We start from the raw sequence: 27,546 nt of genomic DNA, 5'->3' as shown, positions 1-27,546 counted from the left end.
TGTGGGTAGATGCATGTGTATATGCAGGTGCACATGTGTGCACACATGGATGTATGTATATGTTTTTGCTTGTGCATATGGAAGCTTGAAGGTGTCTTCCTCTATTCCTCTCTACTTTCTTTACTGAGGGTCTCTGGCTGAACCCTGAACTTGCTACATTTTCCTCGTATCTTCCTCTGCTTGGACACATAGGCTGGTCCCATAGCGTGGCTCTTATGAAGATTGCTGCAGTAAACATGGCGTGCAAGCATCTCTTCAGAAACAGTAGCCAGTCACAGCGGCGCATACCTGCCATCCCAGCACTTGGCATGCTGAGATTGGAGGACTAGGAGTTCAAGGTCACCCTTGGCTGTAAATTGGCTCAGAGACTAGCCTGGGCTAGTCTTAGGCTGAAGTTGTCTCAAAAAGAAAAGAAAAGAAACCGACTACCACTTTCATCACTAACGGAATATTGTGGGGGATGGGAGAGAGGAAAGTGAGGGGTTCTGTGCTATGATGGCTGCGGGGAGGAGTTCTGTGTTGTGCTGGATGTGGGGGAGAGGGGGTATTCTGCGTCGTAATTGCTGCCACTGGGATGGAGTCCAAGTGGTGCTGCTCTCATGAGCATGAGTAATGTAGCGGTGGCCACACTTCTAGAGAAAATGACTCCTCTTCTTCCAGCTGTCATCAATTGCCCACTGGGCTAGGTTTGGGGCATGGAGCCCCTCCCACACCTATGTTAGACTTAGGGAGTAATTTTTCAGGTAACCGCAGCTGCTGCGAGTTCGGGAGTGCAGTGGCCATGACAGACTTTCACCGCATTCATCCCACTCCAGCTCTTCCATTCTTTCTGTGCCCTTGAGACTTCAGGGTTGGTATAAATGTCCCTCTTAGGGCTGGACACTCACTGGTCACTTACTCCCAGTATTTGACTAATTATGAGGTTCTGTTCTGATCACTAAGGTGGCCAGACTTGAAAAAAGACAGCTTGCAGAGGAAGAGTGGAAACCCTTCTCATCTGGGCTTCATATAAGGAAAAGAGCATGTTCCAAAAGATGCTTGCACAGTGAACACACTCAGGAGCTACCTCCCCAGACCGCTCCCAAACCATACCTGTTTCTCTGTTTTTTCCTTTCCTTTCCTTTCCTTTCCTTTTTCTTTTTCTTTTTCTTTCCTTCTCCCCTCCCCTCCCCTCCCCTCCCCTCCCCTCCTTCTTTCCTTCCTTTCTTTTTTGTTGATAAGGTCTTTCATTGGGTTTTGTTAGAGCTTGGCCCAGAAGCGAGGCTAGCCAGAGGTCCCATGGATCCTCCTAGCTTCACCTTCCTAGAATTAGAATTACAAGTTCAGGCCACTCCCCCACCCCCAACATGGGTTCTAGAGGTCAAATCCAGGTTCTTGTGCTTGTATAGCATCCTAGTTTCTTTTCTGTTGCTGTGGTAACACTGACCAAAGGCAACTTAGGGAGGAAATGTGCTATATAGAGGTCACAGTTCATCACAGAGGAAAGTCAGGGTAGGAACTTAAGTGAGTTCCTTCTTGCTGGCTCGCTCACAGGCTCATGCTCCGCTAGCTTTCTCATACAGCCCAGGACCCCCCCGCCTAGAGAATGGTGCCATTCATCATGAGCCCTCTGTATCAGTGGAGATCAAGACAGTTCCTCACAGACCAACCTGATCAGACTAGAGCTCATTACTCTCTTTGGAGGTAGTTCTGGGACATGCAACAAGAACTGTATGGGCCGATCTTGCCTCCCCACAGGCCCCCACCACAGTAAAGGGAAAACACATTGCTCAAGTTGCCAGTCTTACTTTTCTTTTTGAGATAGGGTCTCATGTAGCCCTCAACCTCACTAGGCAGCCAGGGATGACCTTGAGCTGCCTGTCTTCTTGCTTACACCTCCTGAGAACTGGGATGGCAGGCATTTTCCATCCAACCTACTTTAGGTCATGCTTGGAGTGGAAGCAGAGCTTCATGAGTGCTGGGCCAGCACTCTACAAACTGAGCCCCAGGCCCCATCCCAGCCCCAATTGGCAGTCTGAAAAGCCATTTATGAGTGAGCTGATTCATAGACTGTCTGGCCAGGCTGAAAATAGCCGAAAGCCTGTGTTTAGGGAATCCAAGCACCCCTTTTGTATTCATTATCTCCATCATGTCTGCTATTGTTATCCTGAAGAGTGGGGGATGGACCCAGGACCTCTTGCGCATGGAGGAGGCTCTAACAGTAGTAAACTTAACACCAGTCTAAACTCTTCAGATCCTGACTGCCCCTCCCACGGTCGCCCTCACATCTTCCCTGTGTGCTGTTGTGTATGCCCAGGATTCTTAGATTCCTTTTTCTTCTCCTAAAAAAGGTTTATTACATTTTATTCATTTATTGGGAGTGTATGTGCACATGCCACAGAACACGTGTGGCAGTTTGAGAACAACGTTGTGGAGTTGGTTCTTTCTTTCTACTGTGTGGGACCTAGAGATTGAACTCAGGTCACCAGAGTTGATGGCAGGTACTTTCCCCCACTGAGCTGTCTCCTCAGCCTGCTACATTTAGTCTTTGAGGATAATAATGTATGTGTGCACCAAGTCTGGAGGTCACCTGCGGGTGCTCTCCACCTTAGTTTTGAGTGTTTCTCACTGAACCTGGAGCTCACTGATTGGTTAGATTGACTGGCAGAGATCTGCTTATCATCTCCCTCCCAGCTCACTGGCGAGGTTACTGATGTGATTTTTTTTGTGGATGCTGAGGATTTGAACTCAGGCCCTCACGCTTGTGTGGCCAGCATTTACCACCTGAGGTGTTTCCTAGCCTTGAGATTTTTCAGTTTTTTTTGTATGATATATCAAAGCAACATTGATGGCTTATCAAGGGCTTTTAAAATTCTGTTTATTTTTGGGTGGCATGCTAAGGCATGGGCGTGGAGCTCAGAGAACAACTTGTGGGAGTTAGTTCTCTCCGTCCACCATGTGACCTCAGGTTGTCAGGCTTGGCCAATAACACATTCACCAACTGAGCCATCCTGCTGACCCATCCATCCAGAACTTTCTCCTGTTCACAAACTGAAGTTCTGTCATTAAACACCAACTCCCCTCCCTGCTTGGTGCTGAGAACCTGCTTTGCTGATTCTGCATTGATGACTCTAGAGACCAGCACCATGTCCCCATAGGATCATTTTCACATGCAAAGCATAATGTCTTCAAGTTTCATCCATGTTGTTGCAGGTATGAGGACTTTTCTCTCCTCTCCTTTCTAACCCTCTCCCTCACCCTGACCTCTCTTTCTTACTTCTACCCCTTCTTCCCCATCTTCCCTTTATTTTCTTCTTTTGTATCATGCCTTAAGAATGCCATCTACCTTTTTTCTTTTAGATTTATTTGCATTTAAGATTCTGTTTGTATATATACATATATGTGTGTATGTATGCATGTATATGTGTATGTATATGTGTGGGCACTCCCAGAGACCAGAGAAGGTATTTAATTTAGGTGATTGTGAGCAACCTGACATGGGTACTGGTAATCAACCTGGGTCTCCAAAAGACCTGCAAGTGCTCTTAACCACTGAGCCATCTCTCCAGCCTGCCATCCACCTTTGTAGAGATGAGGCCTCTCACTGGTTTGGATGGAGCTCACCAAGTCCTGCAGGCCCTAGGGTTACAGGTGTTCACCTCCATGCCTGATGCATGTGGTACTAGGGATGGTACCCCAGGCTCCAAGTATACTGTGTTGTGGTTTGAATGAGGAACGCCCCCTACAGGCTTTTGTATCTGAACAGTCTCCAGATGGTAGCACTATTTGGAGAAGTTTTAGGTGTAGCCTTGCTGGAGGAAGTACATCCTTGGGGCAGATCCCCCCACCCCCATGGATGGAAATGTGATTAGCCAGCTTCCTGTTCCTGCCATCATGCCTTTCCCTCTGTGGTGGCTTCCAGCTTTCTGGAACCATCAATCAGAATAAACCCTTTCTTCCCTGTGTTGCTTTTGTTAGAGTATTCTATCGCAGCGAAAGAAAAACCACTACAACACAAGGCAGGTCCTCTGCAGCTGAGTCATGGCCCCAGCTGTGGCTCTGTTACTTCTGTCTCTCACTTTCATGGTCCTGCCTGTCCTTTTCAAGGGTGTTGCTCTCCAGATTCCTACTGGAGGTGATTCTGTATATGTCTGGGGACATGTTGGCACAGCTTGGAGGTTCTACTGGCATAGGACTGGTAGGTGAGGACAGGGTAGGTAGGTCAGACATTGTACAAAGGAAAGGCTGGTTCCTACCACAGAGAACAAGCCAGCTCAAAATGTCTGTCATGCCAAAGCTGGTAAACCTACCTCTTAGACAGCAGGCAGGCTTGAGTTGGTGACATGGGACTTCCCAGCAGTAGTATTAGCAAGGCTAAATTGAAGAGTGAAGAGTGGGGGTGGGATTTTATTCCTATCCTCTCTCTAAAATTCTCCTAGAAAGGAGTGCCTGTTGTCTCTTGCCTGGAGCATGCTATTTGTGGATCTTTTCAGAACAGTTTCGGACTTTCCATATGGCTGGCTCCAAGGCTTTCCATCCGTGGGACAGAAAGCACCTGCTTGCCCCTCCCTGACCCTGTGCAAATGTAGTTGTCCATGTTTCCGTTCACAAGGGGTCAACAGATCAGGCTGTTGGCTTTTGTTGCCAGTCGATTTAATTTGTTACTCATAATAAAATCCGGAACTCACCTGGCTGAGAGCCCTGGGCCATTAAGAATGTTTGCTGGAATACATTGCACAGACTGGTTCCTTGGGAAAGCTGAGGCTAAAAGTGAACTCACAATGAGCAGGAGAGCTGGCAGGGAGAAGAGGATCGGTCCCCCAAACTAAATTTAGCTTATTGCTTAATAAACCAGCAGATTTATCAGAGGGCACACCCTCTGTGCACAATTTTCTTTCCTCGAGACAGGTCTCATGTAGCCTAGACTGGACTCCATTTCATTATGTAGCTGACTGAGAATGACCTTGAACTCTTCTGATTCTTCTGTTTCCACCTCCCCAGTGCTGGGATGACAAGGAGGCATGGACCAGCGGGTCCCAGTTTAGGCAGTGCTGGGTATGGAACCCAGGGTTTGTGCACCCTAGGTGAGTTCTCTATCCACCACATCTCCAGCCCACGGCTCCGGATTGTAAGGAACAGAAGTTGATTGATGTGCCATTTCTTGTAGGAAAGGCCACAACCATGGTTATTGCTTAAATCTTCAATCTTCTGCATCTGACATTTGTGGAAGAAACAGGCATTGTAAAATTTGGTTTTAGCTCCTTTAAACGGCTGTGCAGAGCTATGGCAATCAATGAGGTGTGCTGTGTTGTTCAGCTGATGAGTGTCTTGAGGATCCAAAGTAACTGGGCTATGGCTTAGTGGGTAGAGTGCTTGCCTAGCATACATAAACACTGGGTTTCATCCTCAGCATAAATCCTGTGTGGTGGTGCACGCCTGTTATCCCCGCACTCAGGAAGTGGAGGCAGGAGGTCAGTTTTTGATGTATGAGATCTTGTGTCTAGAAATAATACAACAAAAACCCGAGTTGCATTGGTGAACACCTCGCATAGTACCTTGCTCAAAGGAAAGCGCTGACATCGCTGTACAGAATAGAACAAGAGAATTGCGGCCTGTGAGTTCATGGCGTCTTAGAGATGGGGAAGGCTTCTTGCCTAGTTTAGAGAACCATTTCCTCCTTGAATCAGCTCCACAAGGTAGGCCTAATGACACGCCATTTTCGGAAAGGCTTAGAGAAGTTAGGATGCTTGACCAAAATATCCCAGCATCCTTTAGGGAATAGCAGATTCTCCCCAGGTCTTTATGACCGTCTGGCTTTAACATCTAACCGCAGATGTAAATACTCTGCCTGACGAGGCTCTGCCCTGGTTCTCTAATTTTAGCTCACTGGCTCACTGGCATCAGAGGGCTGGAGGAACCTTTCACTGGTGTTCAGGGATCCAACACGAGTGGGTGGGGACTTATTTACCCCCACCCCGTTTCCACGGAGCCAGCATCAGTGGGCGGGGCTTTCCTTGGCTCCTCCCATGTATTTCCATAGCGCTCCTGGCTGTCCTTTCTTACACTCTTGAGAATTGTTCTCTGCCACTGGTCAAGGTCATGACCCTGTGCATCTGCACAAGTGTGTTTTGTGTGTATTAAGAACTTATTTTGCTAAAACAAAGTTTCTATTTGGGTATTCACTGCTTAATTTTCAAGGATTCCTCCTCTGCTTCCATTGCTAAGGTACATTCAATTTTAACATTGTATCCTGTGGGACTCAGTGAATAATGGAGAGCCAAGGGCAACAACTGCCAAGGAAACAGATAGGAAGGGGACTTGGGGACAGATTTTGAGTCTGAGAACCCAGGTAAGCCTTTGATCTTGAGGCTTCAAAGGAAGAGTTGGAGCTCAAGTAGAATCAAGAGTCTTCAAGGGAAAGTGGAGCTGGCCATGAAAGGGGTTAGGTCCCATGGAGGGAGATATTGATTGTGTTTGCCTTAAACTGGTTTCAAGGGGCGAACATCTGAGAGCACCGAGGTGAAGGTGGTTTTCCTGTAGCTGCAAGAGTAGGAAGGGGTGGGGGTGCTTCCTTGTAAATCCTTTTCCACATTCAAGGCCAAGTTTCCTGTGATTCTCTGTTCTCTGGGCAGGGTGGGAAGATAGTACTGGGTGGACCTGTGTTTTCCTTAAGATTATAGCTTCGTTTTTCTTAGTGAGAATTTCTTGATTTCCAGCTTCCTTGCAGTCTCAGCAACTCCTTACCCCATTTAGTATGTGTAAGCGGAATTAGCGGGTGTACCCTTCCCTTAAAAAACAAAAACAAAACCAAACAGCTCGTTTTAGTTGTGAGCCCAGATTTCACTCAAGGCTCACGTTCCCAATTCCCCCGGTATCCCACAATCATAGGCTTCGTGGAGGAATGTGCTCAATAGCCCTCAAATTGTGGTTTTCTGAATCTTGATTTTTGAGAGGAAAATTGGGCATTCCATGTTCAAAGGGCATTCCCTTTCAACCCTGAGTGTTCTGCTACTGTGTGGGAGCCCTCACAGACATTTCCAGGCAGTGATAAAGGGCAGCTAACAGTGTGAAACAAAGTCATTTTACAACCTTATATTAGGGTTTTAAAAAAATGCTTGTTTTATTTAGATTGCTTGATAACCCTTTTGGGTTGGAGCCTTTGGGGAAAACTATGGGAAAGGGAAGATGGAATGATTAGACCCTGAGTTCAGAAGTTCAGGGACACTTGGAGGGATCTGACTGTGGCTTTTCTGGGAGGGGAGAGTAGGGACAGGTTTCCCTGTCTTTCATTTGTCTTTTTCTTTCTTCCTTTTCCCCCTCTGTGTATATGTGCTTATGTATGTGCATTTGTGTGTTCATGTATGTGCATGTGCATGTAGAGGCAGAGGGCCGATCTCAGGTGCCTTTTTTGATGGCTCTTTATTGTGTCGTTACTTTTTAAGATGCAATCTCTCACTGAACCTGGAGCTTGAGATCCAGCTAGCTAGCTGGCCACGATGCTCCCCCTGGAGCATCTTCTCCTGTCTCTACTCACTCAGAGCTGTGTTGCTGCCTCTGATTTTTAACATGGGCTTGGGAGCTCTAAACTCACTCCTCATATTTGTACAGCAGCTACTTCAGTCGCTACGCCCAACCCACATTGACCTCTGGCCTCTACACCCATACATGTGCACCGCTATATAGTACATATAAAAATAAGCAAATGAGGAAATAATAAATAAACAAAATAAAGGTTAGGGTTTTCTGAGGAATCTATTTTGTTGCCATGTCTATTTCATATAGCACACATGTGTGTGCACACATATATCACATACATAGATAACACACACAAGATACATGCACACACACCCAGCCTTCTTAGTGTTGGGAACCAATTCAATCAGGAACTAAACTGAAACTTATATCACCTTTGTTTCTGTGAGAAATGGTGGTCAGTTTCACTGTGTTGGTGGCAGTTCAGGACTCTGTCTAGCAGTGTCCTGCTTCTTGTCCCTAACCCCAGTTGGCTTGTAGCTGCAGAGAGGCTCCTGCAAAAAGGTATCTGTGGACTTGCAGGAACCCTAGCTGGCAACGGACTGACTTTAGAAAAGTCATTGATCACACGAGCTGACCTCTTCATGGTTGAGATGGCCCCTCCCCAGCCCCCCTTGCTAAGTGAGACTCCCCATTCTCACTCGCTCTTCCCTCTGGAAGCTGGGGTACTTGCTCTCTCATCTAGAAAGTTGTGACATTTAATCTCCCCCACCCTCCAGTGACACAGAAAACCTATAAATATGGCTTAACATGAGTAGAGAAAGATCAGCCGGGAATCCCAAGCACAAGGCATTAAGTGGGACTCAGAGAAAATTGTTGGAGATTTAAAAGGAGAAAATGAGGGCTGGAAGGTAGCCTGATCACTAAAGCATTTGTGAGTGGAGTCAAAAGTCCCAAGAACCCATATGGAGGGTAAAAAGCTAGTTGGAGTGTTACAAGCTTGTATCCCCAGGGATGCTGAGATTCCTGAGGGAGAGAGGTACATCTATGGAAGCTGGCTAGTCAGCCAGCCTGGCCTGCTTGTTGACATTTAAGGCCAATTTGAGATGCAAGGCCAAAAAAGCAGAAATTAAGGTTTCCTCTGATGTCCTTCTAAAAAGTACATCATGTACCAATGCCCACACATGTATACCTCTTACACAGATATACACACAGGCATGTGTGTGTGTAGGTACACAGGAGAAAATCAGAAAACTCAGGCAGACTCCAGTAACACCTGGATACCTGGATCATGTAGATAAAACTCAGCTAAGGTGCTGGGAGATGTCTCAGTACGTAAGAGTGCTTACTGCACAAGCATAAGGACCTGAGTTCAAATCCCCAGCACCTGTGTGAAAAGTTAGGTATGGCTGCATGTGCATACCTCCCTGTAGGCAGAGACAGACGAATCCTGAGAGCCCCCAGCCATCCATCTAGCCTAGCCAGAACACATGAATTTCCCTTTCAGTGAGACCCTGTCCTCAAGGCTATAAGACATCATAGAACAATAGATAAAGATTCCTGACATCCTGCTCTGGCTTGTACATATGTACACAGTGGCATGTACACTCACATATTCACTTGCAACACACACATACACACGTTAGGTAACAAGGAGTTCAGATGATACTGTTATTAAGAACATGGTGACGGATGGGGCTGAAACTAAACAGTATGCATTTTAGAGTACAGGGGAGCATTAGGAAAGGCAGTCGTCTGTTAAAGCGAGCAAGCACACCAAAGCACAGACACGCTCTGCACTGTACCTCCAGTTGCCAGTGTTCTTACCTGGAAAGTCAGCTTTAAGGAGCTTAACCAAACAAACACAAAAGACAGTTTACTGCCACTTGGTCTTTTAAAATTATAATTCAGGGCTGTCAAGAAGACTCAGCAGGTAAAGATGCTTGCCGCCATGCCTGATGGCCTGAGTTTATTTCCCAGAACCCACATGGTGGAAGGAGGGAACTGACTGACTCCCCAAAGTTAGTTGTCTTCTGACCTCCACACTTGTGTGGTGGCTCAAATGTGCTCTCTCTCTCTCTCTCTCTCTCTCTCTCTCTCTCTCTCTCTCACATGTGCACACTCTCCTCTCTCTCTCTCTCTCTCTCTCTCTCTCTCTCTCTCTCACATGTGCACTCTCTCCTCTCTCTCTCTCTCTCTCTCTCTCTCTCTCTCACACACACACACACACACACCTACCTCACTTCTACTGTTAGCTGCCTAGAATGTGTACATTCTGTGCATACATGAGGGAAACTTTTTTTAAAAATGTTAAAAAAGAAACACAGGTCCATACCTCTTTGCCGGAGAGATTTTTCAGAACAGGCTGGGGTAACTTAAGAAGTAACTTTTCAGGTTCAGTGTTTTTTTTTTTTTTTTTTTTTTTTTTTTTTTTTTTTTTTTTTTTTTCCTTCCCCAATCAGGGTCTCGGTCGAGGTTGGCCTCAAACTGCTTGAATAGCAGAGGATGAGCTTGAACTCCTACAACCTCCCCCCCGCCCCGCCCATACTGGCCTTAAAATGCCCAGTTTATGTGGTGTTAGGGATGGAAGCCAGGGTCTCCTTCCTGCTAGGCAAACACCAGCTGAGCCACATCACCACCCTCCCAAGGTGGAAACTGGCACTGTCTGGGTACTAAGTCCTGGTAACTCCACCTCTCAAAGGTGTCATGCATCAGCCTCCTCCTTCCTGTTCACTCTGCCCCTTGGCTCCCCACTCCTCCTTAGGTTTGTTCTCCTGTAGTTAAGTTTCCCTTTCTTCAGCTCTGACCTATTCATAGGACTCTGGTAATTCATGCGTTGGCATATCTTGTATCATTCTTCCCTGCTGGGGAACACTTGAGCATAATCCACTGCAAATATAACCATTGTATGATAACCACAAGTCAGTCTCTTCAGGGGGCCAGTTTCAGTTCTGGGTGTTCTGGCATTAATGAAGTAGCTATTGTTTATTTCCTCACATCTAAAGGGGAAGGTTATTTTAAAAATAGTAAGATCATATCAACTAATTATGCACAGTATATGGAATATATATTTAGGCATACTTGGGATATATACACACATATATGTGTGTAGTATATGCATATCTGTACGTATGTGTATCCCCGTGTGTGTAGGCCAGAGTTCAATGTCCATTGCCTTCCTCTGTATTCTCCACCTTACTTTTTGAGACAAGAGTCTGAATGAACCTGAAACTTACTCATTTGGCTAGGTTAGGCAGCAGGGAAGCTCTAGGGATCCACAGATCTCCATCTCCTCAGCTTTAGGATTACAAACGAGTACTGCAGGGTTTTGTTGGTGCAGTCTAGAGATCGAAAGCCATGTCTTCTTTATACTTGCATGGCAAGGAAGTACTTTACCAACTGAGTCATTTCCCCAGTGCCCCTCCCCCAAATATCTATCTATCTATCTATCTATCTATCTATCTATCTATCTATCTATCTATCTATCTATCTATCTATTATCTATCTCTATCTATCATCTATCTATCTGAATGAACGACTGAGGGACCTGTTAATTGCATAACTTTCCCTAACTCTTCTTTAGAAATTGAAATTGAAAACAAGCCTGGAGTGTACAAATTTGCAGTCTTCAATTCAAAGAACCTTGATGTGAGGACACCCTCTAGTCAGCGCTGGAGTTAGAATCCAGCGCTTCCTAAGTGACTATTGAGCTCTAGCCCCAGCTGCAGCAGGATGAGGGTGCTTATTGGTTTTTCTGGGTCTACAGTGGGAGACATTGTAGGTTCTTGCTCCCTTCCCATGCAGTTCCACAAAAGGGATCCAGCTGTGTGATCCCGTTGAGCCGCTACCCTTCATTGGGCCTCTGCCTAGTTGAGGCCTGGGGTCGGGGTGTCCCGGGCTGTGCCACGCGGTGACCAAATCTCCTCGGGGCACACGCCCAGCATCTCGCACCACCCGATGGATGCATCTTGCACTCTGCAATCCTAGTGTCGCCTTTTAGGTTATCTTTTTTTATTGGGGGGAGGCTTTCGAGACAGGGTTTCTCTGCCCTTTTAGGTTTCTGCAAAGCCTCTTGCTTTCCAGGCCAATCCCGTACAGTCTGCACCTCGGAGAGGCCCTCTCGCGGCGTCCCAGACACGGGTAGTTGCTCCAGCTGGAGGCTAGGGAGGCTAGAGCCCCCGCGCACTTCGGGTGGCGGAGCCAGCAGCCCGCAGCACGCCCGCCCATTGGCTGAGCCGGAGGGCGGCGCTGCAGCCGCCATCAGCCGACCTGGAATTCAGTGGAGCCGGAGTGCAGCAAGCTTTTGGGTTGCTCGGCCGCCGCCGTTCACGGGGGGTGGGGCTCCGAGTAGCCAGGCCGCACCCTTCGTTTGCATACTCTCGGTTGCGGACTGAGGTTGTTGTTGTCTCCGAACCTCTAGGTGCCCACACAGACACCCCCCAGCCCCCGCCGCGTCTACAAGCACCGTTTGTCTCTGGAGAGCTGCGCAGAGAACCAAAGCTGTCTCCAGCGCGCGTGCGTCTATCCTGTCCCTATTGTCCTGGAATGGAAAAGGGACGCCTTCCAGTTTCAAAGTCGCGTGCTCAATGAGGGTTTAGTGTTGACCACAAAACTGTCAAAGTTCAGGATCCTGCCCCACCTTATACCACCATTAAATCATTTATTAGATTCCAAGTAGTAGGAATTTGACTTGCGGGACTCAAACTTCAGAGAACAGGGGCCCAGGAGAGAAAGGTCTGGAATGGAAACCAAAGACATGACTGTAAGGAGTTTCTGAAATTCACAATGAGGGCCGGAGAGCTGAGAGGTCCTGACTGCGACTGTGCCCTCGGGCCTATGATGCAACTGTTCCTATTTGGAAATTTCTGGAAAGCAATGGTGTTTAGGAGTGTGTGTGTGTGTGTGTGTGTGTGTGTGGTGTGTGTGTGTGTGTGTGTGTGTGTGTGTGTGTGTGTATTTAAGCGGCAGGCTTTGGAAAGAAATGTCATAAAGTGTTATTAATGTGTGCAGTATTGTGAAGACACTAAAATAGTGGTTTCCGTGTTTCGTCTCACGTGTGTAGTTTGTCAAGAAAAGGGCAATCGGTTTAAAGCTTGAGAAGCAGAGGGGGAGGGGTCGCAGTGCTGCATTTCTGTGCACTAGTTATTTATTTACAATGCAAAGCTGGTCTTCTGCCACAGTAGCATTTAACCTTCCATTGGGCAAATGGATTGTTCTTTTTGATACAGTTAAAAATATTTATTCCTTGTGTGTATATGTGTGTAGAGGTGAGAGTTCAAAGGACAGCTATGCAGGAGTTGGTTTTTGCTGTTCTGCCATGTGAGTCCCAGGGCTTAACTTGGGTCCTCAGGTGTGGCAGGAGCGCCTCTGCCTGTTGAGCCATCTTCTGTCCGCTGATGCAGTTTTGGGTTTAAAGAAAAGTTGTAGGAATTGGATTACTGTTCGTCAGTTACTGGTATTTTTACCCTGTCTGTTTTTTATTTCTGTAATCTATTCCTATGCAAGTATTATAGACTTTTTTCTTCATCATTGGAGTCTGTAACAATAATCATGTTCCTTACATCTTCAGTGGGTTTCCTAACAAAAAAAATTCCTTACACAGTAGTACAGTAACCAGAACCAGGAACTCAACACTAGTAGAATATGTTAATCCTCTTGGAAAAGTCTCACCATTTGGAGCTGTTGTGGTGGTTCAACCAGTAAAGGTGCTGGCCATAAAAATCTGCGAACCCAGCCCACATGATGGGGGACAGAACTGACTCCGCAGTTCTGACTGCGCCTTCCCACACTATATAAAGGTTTGAACTCTCACCGACCGTCCCAGTAGTGCTCTTTGTTGGAGTGTTTTTCCTCCCTGATCCAAACAACACTTCACGTTTAGTAGCATCTCAGTTTAGTGTCTTTAGTCTGCACAGCTCTTTAGTTTATTTACTTATTATTTTATCACAGTTCTTTGTTTGTGTTGGGAGGGCATGAATATGCCAGGGGGAGCTCGTGGGGGTCAGAGGAGGACTTTTGAGAGCCAGGCTCAGTTCAGTCCTCCACTGTGCGGGTCTCAGGGATTGAACTCAACGTTGTCAGGCTTGGCAGCAAGCACCCGTACTGGCTGAGGCATCTTAGTGGCGTCTGTTTGTTTGCTTGTTTTTCTTCGTACAACAGTGACATTTTTGAAGAACATTGGACTGGGCAGTTGTTTTATAGGCCGTTTCTAAGATGAATTGTTATTGTTTGGAGAAAAAATATGCAAATACTATGCTTTTCCCAATACACCCTATCCAGAGGTCAGTGCTGGGTTATCTCAGTGTTACCGGCAAACATTGTTTGCTTTGAAATTTGAAACATTTTTGACTGGAGTCATTAAGAAGAGGATCTTGCAGTCACAAGACATACGCAGGATAAAGAATTCATGCAACAAAATTTACTCTTTTTATTACTTTGGTTTCTGTTGTTGTGATGGACACTGTCTTAGTGGTTCTCTTGCTGTGAAGAGACACCATGACCATATAAAGGAAAACATTTAATTGGATGGCTTACACTTTCGTAGTCTGATATCAGCATGGTGCGACATGGTGGCATGCAGGCAGCCATGGTCCTGGAGAAGGAGCTGAGAGTCCTACAAGTCCACAAAATAGGAAGTGGTCTGAGACACTGGGGGTAGCTTGAGTATAGGAGACCTCAAAGGTCCCCCTCCTCCAGTAACACACTTCCTCCAACAAGATCACACCTACTCCAACAAAGCTACACCTCCTAATAGTGCCACACCTTATAAGCTTACGGGGCCAGTTATATTCAAACTACCAGAGACACCATGACCGAAAGCAACTTGGGGAGGAAAGGATTTTTTTTTTCTGGTTAATGCTTCCAAGTGAAGGCAGGGACCTGAAGCAGGAGCTGAAATAAGAGATCAAGTTCTGATTACCAGCTTGTTTAACCTGCTTTCTTATACCCAGGATTGAATGCTGGGTGGGGTGGGGGAGACCCTGCAGGTGTCAGACAAGGAAGCAAACCTCAAGAAAAGATGAGAATGAAAACCTAGGGCAGATTGACTTTTTTTTTTTTTTTTTTTTTTTTTTTTTTTTTTTTTTTTTTTTTGAGACAGGGTTTCCCTGTAGTTTCTAGAGCCTGTCCTGGAACTAGCTCTTGTAGACCAGGTTGGCCTCGAACTCAGAGATCCGCCTGCCTCTGCCTCCCGAGTGCTGGGATTAAAGGCGTGCGCCACCACCACCCGGCTAGGGCAGATTGACTTAACCTGGATCAGACTTCAGGCAGTCTGATGTCAGATGGTTCATTGTCAGTATATTTAAAACTTACTTAAGAATTTAAAACCTTTGGGAAAAGGTTTCCATGGAACAATCAGTCCAGTTCCACGTACACAATAAACCTTAAGTGTGACTACATAGACACTCCTTTACAAAGTGCACATGACCACGAGGGCAGGTTCTATAACGAAAAGGCCTAGAATCTAGGTGATCTCAGACCAATAGACTAGAGGTCAGCAGACTATCAAGTACAAGTGACATCTCCCCTAAGGGTGGGTAACAGACTAGGGAGAGAAGAGTTGGGGGTAATCATTTTGGGGAGTTAGGTAGAGGTCTGTCCCTACAGGTAGCAAAAAGGCCCTCGAGTCCTTATTTAAGAAAATGCCCCACAGGCTCGCCCACAGGCCAGTCTGATGATGGAAGATTTTCTTAGTTGAGGTCCCCCTGCACAGATAACCCTAACTTGTGTCAAGTTCACAATAAGAAAAGGAAAATGACCTGCACTCCCTGGCTACTGGTTTGCACTCCAAGATATTTCTCCTCCTCCTTCTTCCCTCTCTTCTCCTCTTCACTCACCTCCTTTTCTTCTCCTTTTCATCCTCCCCCAGCCCTGTTTCTCTTCCTCCCTCCTCTCTTCTCCTCTGGTTCCTTTTCTCTGTTTTCATGGGGCTAACTTCCAACTAGGTTGACCTTGATCTTCCCGACTTAGCCCCTAGAGTGCTGAGATTGCAGGCTAGCAACGACTATGGAGCCCAGGACTCTGCAAAGTGAATTTTTACCAGCTGAGCCATAGGTTCCCCCGCCCCCGCCCACAAGATTTTCATCTCCCCCCCCCCCCCAGCCCAAGCCTGTGTCTTGCAGTAGCGGATGTGGGCAATGGGAGAACACAGCTGGGCCTTGTTTCTTCTGGAGGGCAGGGGTGGTATTGTTGTACCACCTGTGGTCCTGCCCTTGCTCAATAGGAGGAAAACCGCTTGTTTTCCTCAAATGTGTATGACAACACTCAGCATGCTGTGGGTTTGATGTGTGTTTGTTGAATGACATCAGAACAGTTTACTAAGTGGTGCATGGAAGAACACAGCTATTTTTCGGGTACACCCTCTGGCTCTTGTACTGAGTTTGTAGTAAAAAGAGTGCTCACAAAAGAACCTTTATAAACCTCTTTTTCTGAGGCAGGTTTTCATATGGGCTGAGGCAGGCCTTTCACTCCTTAGCCTACCAGCCCTGGGATACCAGGCAGGCCCTCCTGTGTCCCTTTGGATCTGGAGCCTGCACACACTGTTTACTGTGTGTACTACACTTAGCTTCTTGGGCTAAAACACTAGCTTAGGTAGGAGGCACTGCTGTTCATCCTCAGCACTGCAAGGGAAATAAAACCAAACCCAGCAGACCAAGCCAAACTATCTTTCCGCAAACCTTTCTCCTGCATAAACTGTTTTTTACTTACTCTTTTAGAATTTCATTCATTTTAAAACGTAGTTTAGTTATATTCACCCCCGACTCTTCCCCATGTGTTCCTTCAAACTCCATATCCTCTGTTTTAAATCCGCAGAGTACCATTAAGTGCTGCCAGTGTGTGCATGGACGTGGGGCCTCTCCATTGGAACCTGGGCATTTTCAGGCTACAGTCTGAAAACAAAAGCAATCAAAACTAAACTTGAATCCTTCCCCAACCCCCTCCAGTCATCAGCTGCTGATTAGTACCTCGGCCTGGGGTTGGGGTGGGCTTATTAGTCCCCCCCCCATCTATTTCTCTCCTTTGTCATTCCTTTGTTGTTGCTTTCCAAATGGACAGCCGCTGTTGTTATCTCTAGTCACCTGGCTGTGTCTCACGACTCTGTAACTGTTACTTAGTACTGACCTGCCAACTTCTCAGAGTATGTCTCCCTCTGGAGTCCTGTCTCAGGCACCCGGTTACCACCAGCTCTGGCGCAACCTGTGGTTCATCAGTCACCAACCCCCAAAGAAAGAGACCAGATAGAGATTGAGGACTGGAGAGCTGACTCAGTGGGTAAAAGCACTTGCTGCCCAAGCGTGAGATCTGCGTTTGTAATCCCTAGCACTTAGAGAAAAAGCAGGCAGTGGCCATATGCCAGCCTGGAACCCCAGTGCCGTGGAGTGGCCCTGGGGCTTGCTGGTTTCTAGCCTAGCTCCAAGGTCTCAAAGGAAAGGGCCTTTAATGGGTTAACAAATAAATAATAAGCTTAAAATAGAGGCCATGAAATTGGGAAGGAGATGTATATGATGAGGAGGGATCCTGAGGGCGTTGGTGGGGAGTGTTGGACCATAAGTATGATCAAGATACACTGTGTGCAAATAGGAACTTTTCAACAAGTAAATAGTAAAAGAAAAGAAGATGGCACCTAGATCCCTTCCTCTGGTCCCTGCAAATACACGAATAAATAAAATTTAAAAGCAAAAGAGTGGTTTGACCATACCCCTCCCTTACCCCCAGTTCCCTGGTGCCTCTGCAGCCTGATCCTCCCCAGCTCCAGGCTCTGGTAGCCAGTGAGCTGTGTCTGCCTTGTCACGATGTTTTCTTTCCCTCTTCCCGGATGCACTATAAATGGAATCCTACAGTGCAAAGTGCAAGATTGAAGTGCCTGGCTGTCTGCCCCTGGCTTTGTTTGCAACCATTGGCCGCTTTTAGTATTGTGTGGGCTGCAGAGCTTATGTGTTTGGGAAGTGTTTATTAGGGCTTTGATGAAGCTTCTTGTGAATGAAAAGGGCTGACCCTCAGCTGCAGCCCTGGCCCAGGAAATGGGCTTCTTCCTGCTCTTATGTGTGTTGTATGGGAGAGTCCATGTCTTTGTGAGCCTAAGATAATCGCCTGCTTTAATTATTGCTTCCTCCAATTGAATTTCAGCCCTCAGATCTCCCTAGACAGAGCCGAACTAATGATGATAACGTCGTTGGCACAGTTGGCCCTGCTCGGCTTTGCCTTCTGTATTCCTGGACTCATAATAGCAGGGAAGGGACTGGGGGAGGTGTTGCAGGGTGCTGTCCTCTGAGCTTAACAGGTCAACTTCATTAGAGTAGCTGTGACTACCTACAATAAACTGTTTCGTCCACCTCCCCAGCTCCCCTTGCTCCAGCCCCAAGTCAGACCTGCAGACTGTTGATATGATATTCTCTCATAGGATGAGGGATGGTGTGGATCACTGGATTACCCCCACCCCAACATTCTAGCTGCTCTCTCCTGTACCTCCCAGTCAGATGTATATGCTCATGGACTCACGGTCTTAGTGCTAGGGTGTATAGAGGATGGTGGGGAAAACTCTCTCTGTGCAGCCCTGGAGACGTCATCGTCCATGCTGGGATGAGGCTTTCCTGTGATGTGGCTGCTTTGGGGCCACCCAAGCTCCCGTGCTCTGTACATACGTCCAATAAACTCCTTGGTTGTCCAAGTTGGACCATGGCAGAATTACACTTAGGTTTGTTGTTGGTGCCCATAAAGAAAGGAGGGTAGGACTGCAACAGGATGTGGCTTTGTAGTAGGCTTGCCTAGTGTGCATGGAGCCTTGAACTCCGCTGGTGTGTGTGTGTGTGTGGGGGGGAGGGTCTGTGGGGCTTGCTGGCCAGCTAGCATAGTCTCATCGGTGAGCTCTAGGTCATTTCCTCAAGGTGGATGGCCATTTCCTTAGCCTCCCCCGACAAGATGTTTAGTCTCCAAATCTGTTCCGCCCCAAAGAAGAGTTGAGAGTTGGCTGTAGTAATTACATCTGAAGTTGTAGTGCATTGAACTGAAACATAAAACCTTGGCTCCTCCGGCGAAATCATAGTTTTTGTGAAGGTTGTTGGGATTGTAAAATGGTTCAGTGGCTGGATAAAAACAGCATGGTGGCTCATTAGAAAAATTAATAGAATTAACATCGTTGGGCTTAGGGAGGAGGCTGAGTAAGAGTTTTTAATATGTAGGCATGAAGAATTGAGCTTAAATCCTCAACATCTATGTAAAGAGCAGGGAACAGTCATGTGTGTGCCTGAGCTCACGGATTGCCAGCCCAGCTCTAGGTTCAGTGAGAGACTGTCTCAAGGGAATAAGATAGAGAGTGATGAAGTGGAATACCCAGCATCCTCTTCTCATGCTCAGGGAGTGTAATCAACATAGATTTAATTATACCACTCTGGGTATATACATGGGCGAATTGAAAATGGGACCAAAAGAGATATTTGTACACCTTATCCATAGAAGCATGATTTGTAATATCCCAATGGTAAAGGCAGTCTCTGTGGCCACTGTTAAATAATTGGATCAGTGAAGATAATATAATTCAGCCCTAAAAAGGAAGAAGGAACTGCTGACATATGCTACCATGTGGATAATTTGGAAAATAAAGGATTACACTCATACACAGTGCCTGCCGAGACAGAAAGCAGGCAGGTGGGGTTAGTGCCATGGAGGGGCTGTGAGAAGCATGAGCAGGGACAGAGTGTTGGTTTATGTGTGAATGGCTGATGGGGATGCTGCACAGCCAGATATGTGCTTTTATTGTTTATTAATTAATTTGTTTGAAAATGGCATATGTATGTGTATGTGGTATGTGTTTCTCTGAGTGTTTGTATGTGCTTGTGGAGGCCCAAGGGTGACATCAGGTGGTTCTTTGGTGCTCCACCTTAAATATCGAACTCTAGATTTTCCTGTCTCCACCTCTTGAGTTCTGGGATGACAGAGGTGCACCACCATGCCCAGGTTTTTGTGATGCTAGCATCAAAGCCAGTATTCTGTGCACTAGGCAGGCACTCTACCACCGAGCCACACCCTCAGGCACTGATGGAAGCTTTTAGGTTATTTATCATAGTTAAAATTTGTTTTTGCTTTGTCTGTTCATTAGCTATAGCACAGGCCACAGGAGACTACCCTTTGGACAGCTCATATTTCTGTCATGCTAGAGAATTAAGTTGCTTGTATGTGGGACTTGGAGGCCACTTCTCTCCCCAGGTTTGGCTAGTGGAGAGGGACCCACTAAGTGTTGGGAGAGTTAAATTTGAAAATCTGGGAGAAATCTGGTTCCTGGCTGTCTGATTGTGCTCCAGAGTGTACAGGAAAGAGAGAGGGCCGCACCTTAGAGGGCAGATCAGGCACTTGACAGAGTATTAGCCAGAGCTAACCGAGTCACAGATATTCATATGCAGCCTGGGAAGTGAGGGGATGCAATGAAGGGACAATTAGGAAGTGGCTGGAGAGATGACTCCTGAGTTCAGATCTCCAGAATCCAGGCAGAGCCGGGTTGGAAGGTGAGGATTAACACCCCAGGTAGTCGTCTGGCCTCCACACTTGTTTCTGTGTCCCCTGACATATGTAAATAAGAGGCACGAGCCTTTAAATCCCAGTACTTGGGAGACAGAGGCAGGTGGATCTCTGTGAGTTCGAGGCCAGCCTGGTCTACAAAAACTAGCTATAGAGAAACCCTGTCTCAAAAAAAAAAAAAAAAAGCAATTAGGAAGTGTTGAACAATGAGATTATGAGAGAAAAGGCTGATGGAAGGAGTGGGGGTAGAGGTCAGCTCCTTCCTCAGGATCAGGATCCTCTTTTTAAGTTGCAACAGAGCCTGAAGTGGTTACAGGTCCTGTGACCCTGTGATAGGCTGAGGCAGGAGGATGGCAAGCAGAAGGCTAAACCTAGGCTACAGAGTTCCAGGAGAGCCTGGGTAATTTAATGAGAACTTGTCTTCAGATGAAATATATACAAGGGTAGAGGATGTGTCTTAGTGGTAGAGCCCCTGCCTAGAATCCCCCAGTGAAGAATTGGGGGCATGGGTCAGTTGTAGAGGGCCTACCTAGAATCCACCAATGAAGGACTGGAGTGTAGCTCAGTGCTAGAAACCAGGCCTGATATTTGCAAGTTGTGGGCTCTATCCCCAAGAAAGCAATATATAAATAAATAGGTAAGTAATTAAGTCAGTAAATGAAATTATGCAAACCTACAGTTGAAACAAATCACATGTAAAACAAATGATGGAAACCACCACTTTTTAGCTATCATATGGCATTTTCAGAAAGTATTTTCTTTTTACTTAAGTGTGTGCATATGCAATATGGGCAGTTGCCTCTTGAACCCAGAATAGGGCATCAGATCCCCTGGAGCTCAAGTTACAGTGAACCACTGCTTGTTATAGGTGCTGGGAACTGGGATCTTTTGTAAGATCTACAAGTGCTGGCAACTGTTGAGCTATCTCTCTTGTCCTCGGCATAACATTAAAAAAGTATGTGTGCCTTGAAGTTATTGTCTACTACTGTGTTTATTATAGAAATAGACTGTATGGTTATAGGAAGCGTTAATGGTGTGTTACATTGTGTCTCTTGTCAAGGACTTGGTTCCTTGACTTCCTCTCAGTAGCCTGAAGTTGGTGGTAGTTAGTAATAGTAACTGGCAAATGCTGTGCATTAGGCCTTTTGCCTTCCCTTCGCTCAGGTGATTGTTTAACTTGCCAAGTGTGGAGTTGCTTTGGGGGCTACTGCCATTTTTCACAGACCAGTCAGGCACGTGCCAAGTGCTGTTTAAGTGTGGCTGTTATTGTTATTATTTTGTTTGGCAGTTTTTGCAGACAGAACTTGGACAGAGTCCTTGACCAGCTGTTTTATTTTTCTTCTTGTCTCTAGTTTGTCCGACCGTCTGTAAGTCACATGGCTGCACAGCTGAAGGCCTGTGCTGCCACAAGGAGTGCCTAGGCAACTGTTCGGAACCCGATGACCCCACCAAGTGTGTGGCCTGTCGCAACTTCTACCTGGATGGTCGCTGTGTGGAGACCTGCCCGCCCCCTTACTACCACTTCCAGGATTGGCGCTGTGTGAACTTCAGCTTCTGTCAAGACCTTCACTACAAATGCAGAAACTCTAGGAAGCCCGGCTGTCACCAATACGTCATTCACAACAACAAGTGCATCCCTGAGTGTCCTTCTGGCTATACAATGAATTCCAGCAAGTGAGTCCTGTGCGTGGGTCCAGGGAAGTAGCTGGATGGAAGCTGGTGATGTAGTTAAAGCTGTTAAAAGAGGGCTCTTTGGCTAGGATGCATCCTCAGCACCGAGTTTATCAGGTCTGGAGGTACACACCAGTGATCCTAGCATTTGGGAGGTAGAGGCAGGAGGAGCAGACATTCAGGGTCATCCTTGGCTATGTAGTGAGTTCAAGGCCAGCATGAGCTATGTAGAACCCTGTCTCAAAAGAAACATATACCACCTTCAAGAAAACCACAAAATGCTGTTAACTGCTGTTTAGAACTGATGATGAAGCCTTATCAGTTCCAACTGTGCTAAACCAGAGTGCGTTGGCTAAGAATGCAGTTACCACCGCTTACATCTTTTAAATTGTGTATGTGTGTATGTGTTCATGTGTGTGTATATGTGCATGTGCAGATGGATATGTGCAAGCATGCATACATGTGTATAAGAGTGTGTGTGCATATCCATACATGCATGCATGTGCAAGTGTGCACACATGTGGGAACCTGGGTGTGCAGGAGGGCATGTGCACTTGTATGTGTTTGTGTTCATGTGTATTGGCATTGTGTGCAGGCGGGCATGTGTATGTATATGTGTGTATGTGTTCATGTATGCGGACAGGTGCAGATGAGTACATGTGTGTGTACATGTGTGCATGCTTGTGTGTGTAGATCAGTGGTTGATGTTGGATGTTTTCTTCAGTTACTGTCCTCCTTAGTTGTTTAAATATTTTACTTTATTTAATATTTATTTAAATATTTTAATTTATTCATGTATATGTGCGTTTGTGTAGTGTCTGTATGTGCATGGAGGTGTCTGGGGAGGCCAGTAGAGGGCATCAGTTGTCTTTGAGCTGAAGTTACAGGTGACTGCAACCCTCCGAGTGGGTGCTGGGAATTGAACTCAGGACCTCAAGAGCAGCAAGTTCTCTGGACCACTGAGCCATGTCTCCAGCTCCTGCTTTAATTTTAATTTAAGACAACTTTAGCTCCCCTTTTAAGAAAAGGTCTCTCACTGGCTCTAGAGCTTGGAATACTCCTGTGTCTGCTTCTCCAGTCTGGCATTACAGGCGTGACTCCCGTCCTGGCTCTCTTGGGTGCTGGGAAAGCAAACCTACCTCCTCATGCTTGCACAGCAATTGTTTTGCCAACTGAGTGATCTACCAGCTCTCAGTAGCCAACTGAGTGATCTACCAGCTCTCAGTAGCCAACTGAGAGATCTACCAGCTTTCAGGAGCCAACTGAGTGATCTACCAGCTCTCAGGAGCCAACTGAGTGATGTACCAGCTCTCAGGAGTGGGTTTTTTTTTGTTTGTTTGTTTTATTTCCTTTAATACTGTGTCCTGGGGTTTGGTCATGGGCTTGATCAGAAGGAAATGCTCCTCTTCATGAACACCCTATTTCTGAGTGCCATGCTTACAGTTGAAGATGGGATTCTTTCATTTCACCTGCACCCTCCTTCCTGGCTCAGCAAATAACTGTTATACCGGGAAGGTAGCTATGTTCCATATCCTACCCCACTTGACCCCAACACAACCTGGGAACACTCTGTCTTAGGGAGGGGGAGCCTTACGCCTACACTGTTCCCAGAGCTTGACTGTCCTTCCAAGATCAGCACCATCAAGCCATTTCCTACCACTTGGGTGAGAAACAGGACTTCTCTCCTTGGTGATGAGTCAGGCTTCCTATATATACACCCAGATGCTTTGTTCAAGGCTTCAACTTTGTGGATGAGATATTTTAGTGTCTGGGACTTTCACCAAGTTGTTGTTTTAAATCTCTTTTGTGTTTTTGGTGTTTGGGTTTAAAAGAAGGGAGGTGGGGTGGGGGATGTCCAGCAAAGAACAGAAAACCAAATCAGAAACAGACGCACATTGCAAGGCCTTGAGCTGACCTGCTGACGTCAAAATTCTTCCTCTCAGACTTGGGCGCTAGCCAAGTGAGCGAGCAAAAGAGTGTTTTGATTTTGGTGGGAAATTTTATTTCCCTGGGTGGAAAGGGTAAGAAGGAAAACAATTTTTATTTTAGCTCCTATGAATTTTTTTTAGTGTTTATGAAACCTAAAAGTACAATATGTTTTGTTTTGCTCATTTTTTATTAAATAAATTGAAAAAAAAACCCAAGGAAATGAAACAACAAGTATTGTTGGCCCAAATAGACCTCTATAAATCAGTCTCTGTGTTGAATGGGACTTTATTTTTTATTTTATTTTTTTCATTTTGAGGGTGGGAGGAGGTTCAACAGGAAGATTGAAGAAAGAAATATTGTTCTGTTTATCCATTTCAATTTTTCAAGAATGATTTAGGGACTGATTTATGGTTTCTGTCAAGACTTTTGTTTAAAAGACATTGACTTTAGGACTGGAGAGATGACCCACCAAATAAAGCAGGATTTGGATTCTGAGGACCCATGTAACTGCCTGGCTGTGTGATGACCCACCTGTAATCCCAGCCTTGGAAAGTAGAGACAGGGATCCCCAGAGCAAGTTGGCCATCTACTGAATTAAGTGAGGGATCCTAACTCAGTATGTAAGATGGAGGGCTGGTGAGGTGGTTCAACAGGTAAGGGTGCTTGCAACCAAGCCTGACATCCTAAGTTTGAACCCTTAGTTCCCACAGTAGAAAACTGACTCTCAAAGGTTGTCCTCTGACCTTCATGCTACACACTGTCTATCTGTCTGTCTGTCTGTCTGTCTGTCTGTCTGTCTGTCTGTCCATCCCCCCTTCTGTCTCTCTCTCTCTGTATATACATACACACGCATATATGATAGCTAACAATTGAGGAAGACATCTAACATCAGCTGTGGGCTTTCACACATAGTACATACATGCATACATAGCACACATACATATACATTCGAAAGAAGAAAAAGACATTGGATTTAAATAAAAAGCATTTTTTTAATGCTCACCATAACCAAGATGGTGACCCTCTGTACATTGTTCTGTTGTAGGTTTCTATATTTGTTCCCAATTCCTGCAGGAGAAAGCTTCTTGATGTTGATTGACTGAGACACTGATCTAAGAGTATGTCAGAATGTCCTCAGGAGTTATTTTATTGCTAACTTCTCTTTTTTCTCTTTCTTTTGTCTGTCTGTCTGTCTGTCTTTCTTTCTTTCTTTCTTTCTTTCTTTCTTTCTTTCTTTCTTTCTTTCTTTCTCTCGCTCCGTCCCTCTCTCCCTCCCTCCCTCCCTCTCTCCCTCCCTCCCTCCCCCCCTCCCTCCCCCCCTCTCTTCCTTCTTTTTTTCTTTTTTTCCTTTTTTTTTTTTTTTGAGACAAGGTTTCTTTGTTCATCTCTGGGTATCCTGAAACTCACTTTGTAGTCCAGGCTGTCTCGAACACACAGAGATCTGCCTGCCTCTACCTCCCTAGTGCTGGGATTAAAGGTATGCACCACCACTGTCTGGCTCAATAGTGTTTGGTTTTCCCCTAGGTCCATGGCCTAGCTATTCTCAGGTTCTTGGACCCCTAAACAGTATCAGGCATGGGTTTCATCTCATGGAATGGGCCTTAAATCTAACCAGATAGTAGTTGGTTATGATTTTATGTCACTATTGCACCTGGTATCATTCAGGCAGGTCATCATAGATGGAAGGGTTTGTTTGGGTTGGTGGCATGCAGAGGACCTTCCAGTACCGTGAACATTAGTTAGCAAGAGTAAAGAAAGGCTCTACATAAGCATAAGCTTGACTTCTCATGATCAGTGAGGCATGTTGCTGTTGTCTTCAGTAATAGGGCCTTACCATCAGTTTGTGGCAAGTCCCCAGTAGCCTTATTGGCAATAGCCTGAGTTGTGTGGGGATTTCTTGGGCGCTCCTTTCTGTGTCTAACTACTTGATTGGGTGTAATGGATTCTTGGTCATGAGGTTTTACTTGGTAGCTAGAAATGTCTGGTTGAGGCATTGTCTCCCCATTAGATTTCTTTTACATATGTATATATTTTAAGAAGCTTCTACTGTAGTTGGTTTCCATATGGCTCCCTCAGTGTTTCTTAGTGTTATCTGTTCCTCTCTGTATTCCCTCCCTTCTTCTCCTCTCCCTGAATCCTCCTGTTCCAGTCTCTCCCTATCCCCGATTCCCTCCCTCCATTCATAGTTATGTATTCCATGTCCCCTTCCTTGAGATATCCTTCCCTACTCCCTAGTTACTTCTCTACATCTAACCTTTGTGGTTATAGTAGCTTGCCTATCCAAAGCCTAACAGTTAGCATCTTTTTCTATGTGAATGCATACCATATTTGTCTTTCTGGGTCTGTGTTATCTCAGGATGATTCTTTTTCCTAGTTCCACCCATTTATCTGAGAATTTAATGATTTTATTTATTTAATATATATTGGGTATTGGCTCTCTATCAGATGTGTGGTTGGTAAAATTCTTTCCCCATTCTGTAGGCTGTTGCTTTGTCTGAATGACAGTGACCTTTGCCTTATAGACGCTTTTCAGTTTCATGAGGTCTCATTTATTAATTGTTAATCATAGTGCCTGTGCTATCAGTGTTCTTTTCAGAAAGTATTTTCCTGTGTCAGTGAGTTCAAGGCTGTTCCCCACTTTCTCTTCTATCAGATTCATGTATCTGGCCGTGTATTGAGGTTGTTGATCTATTTGGATTTGAGTTTTGTTCGGGGTGATAAGTATGAGCCTGTCTAATATTCTTCTCCATGCAGCCTCCGGTCTGACCAGTACTATTTGTTGAAGATGTTGTCTTTTTTCCCCAGTATATATGTGTGGCTTCTTTGTCAAAAATCAGGTGTCCATATGTTTGCTGGATTTATGTCTGGATCTTCGGTTTAGTTCCATCGATCCCCATGTTTGTTTCTATGCTCATACCATGGTGTTTTTATTACTGTAGATCTCTAGTACAATTTGTAGTCCTGCAGTTCTTTTATTATTCAGGATTGTTCAACTATTCTGTTTTTGTGTGTGTATGTTTCCATATGAATCTGAAAACTGTTCTTTCAACTTCTGTGAAGAATTGTGTTGGGATCTTGATGGGGATTGCGTTGAATCTGTAGATTGCGTTTGGTAGGATGACTATTTTTACTCTATTAATTTTGCTGATCCATGAGCATGGGAGATCTTTCCATTTTCTAATATCATCTTTAATTTTTTATCTCAGTGCCTTAAAGTTTTTATTATACATGTTTTCCACTTGGTTGGTTAGAGATACCACAATATATTTTATTTATTTATTTTTAGGTTATTGTGAAAGATATTGCTTCTCTGATTTCTTTTTCAGTCTGTTTGTCATTTGTATATAGGAAGGCTAAGTGTTTGTCAGCTGTAGGAGTTCCCTGGTAGAATTCTTAGGGTCACATAAGTATACTATCATTTTATCTGTAAATAAAAATACTTTGATTCTTCCTTTGGAATCTGTATCCCCTTGGATCTCCTTTAGTTGTCTTGTTGCTCTAGCTAAGATTTCAAATACTATATGGTATGGAGAGAGTGGACAGCCTTGTCTTTTCCTGGTTTTAGTGGAATGGCTTTGAGTTTCCTTCCATTTAAGTTGATGTTGACTGGCGGCTTGTTATTATTTTGAGGTATGTACCTTATATCCCTAATTTCTCCAGATCTTTTATCATGGAGGGGTTTGGATTTTGTCAAAGGCCTTTTCTGCATCTAATGAGATGATCATGTGGTTTTTTTTTTCCTTTCAGTTTGTTTGCATGGTGGATTACATTAATTGATTTAAGAATGTTGAACTCTATGAATCTGTGGGATGAATCCTACTTTATTGGGTGGATGATCTTTTGTTGTTGTTGTTCTTAGATTCAGTTTGCAAGTATTTTATTGAGAATATTTGCATCTATGTTCATAAGGAAAGTTGGTCTATAGTTCTCTTTCTTTGTTGGGTCTTTATGTGGTTTAAGTATCAGAATAATTGTGCTCATAAA

At 45.4% G+C, this 27,546-nt stretch overlaps 1 protein-coding gene across 3 annotated transcripts in view; it reads left to right on the top strand.

The window, feature by feature from the left end:
* Positions 1 to 27,546, top strand: part of Insr (insulin receptor) — a 139,733-nt gene that overhangs the window by 55,163 nt on the left and 57,024 nt on the right. For all 3 annotated transcript variants that reach the window (XM_038346589.1, XM_038346588.1, XM_038346587.1), the window contains exon 3: positions 21,315 to 21,636. In XM_038346589.1, coding sequence (XP_038202517.1) covers positions 21,315 to 21,636 — 322 coding nt within the window. The remainder of the gene's footprint in view (positions 1 to 21,314; positions 21,637 to 27,546) is intronic.

The sequence above is a fragment of the Arvicola amphibius genome, chromosome 10 (assembly GCF_903992535.2).
Source record: "Arvicola amphibius chromosome 10, mArvAmp1.2, whole genome shotgun sequence".
Taxonomy (NCBI): Eukaryota; Metazoa; Chordata; class Mammalia; order Rodentia; family Cricetidae; genus Arvicola; species Arvicola amphibius.
This window is presented reverse-complemented; position numbering and strand designations above follow the sequence as displayed.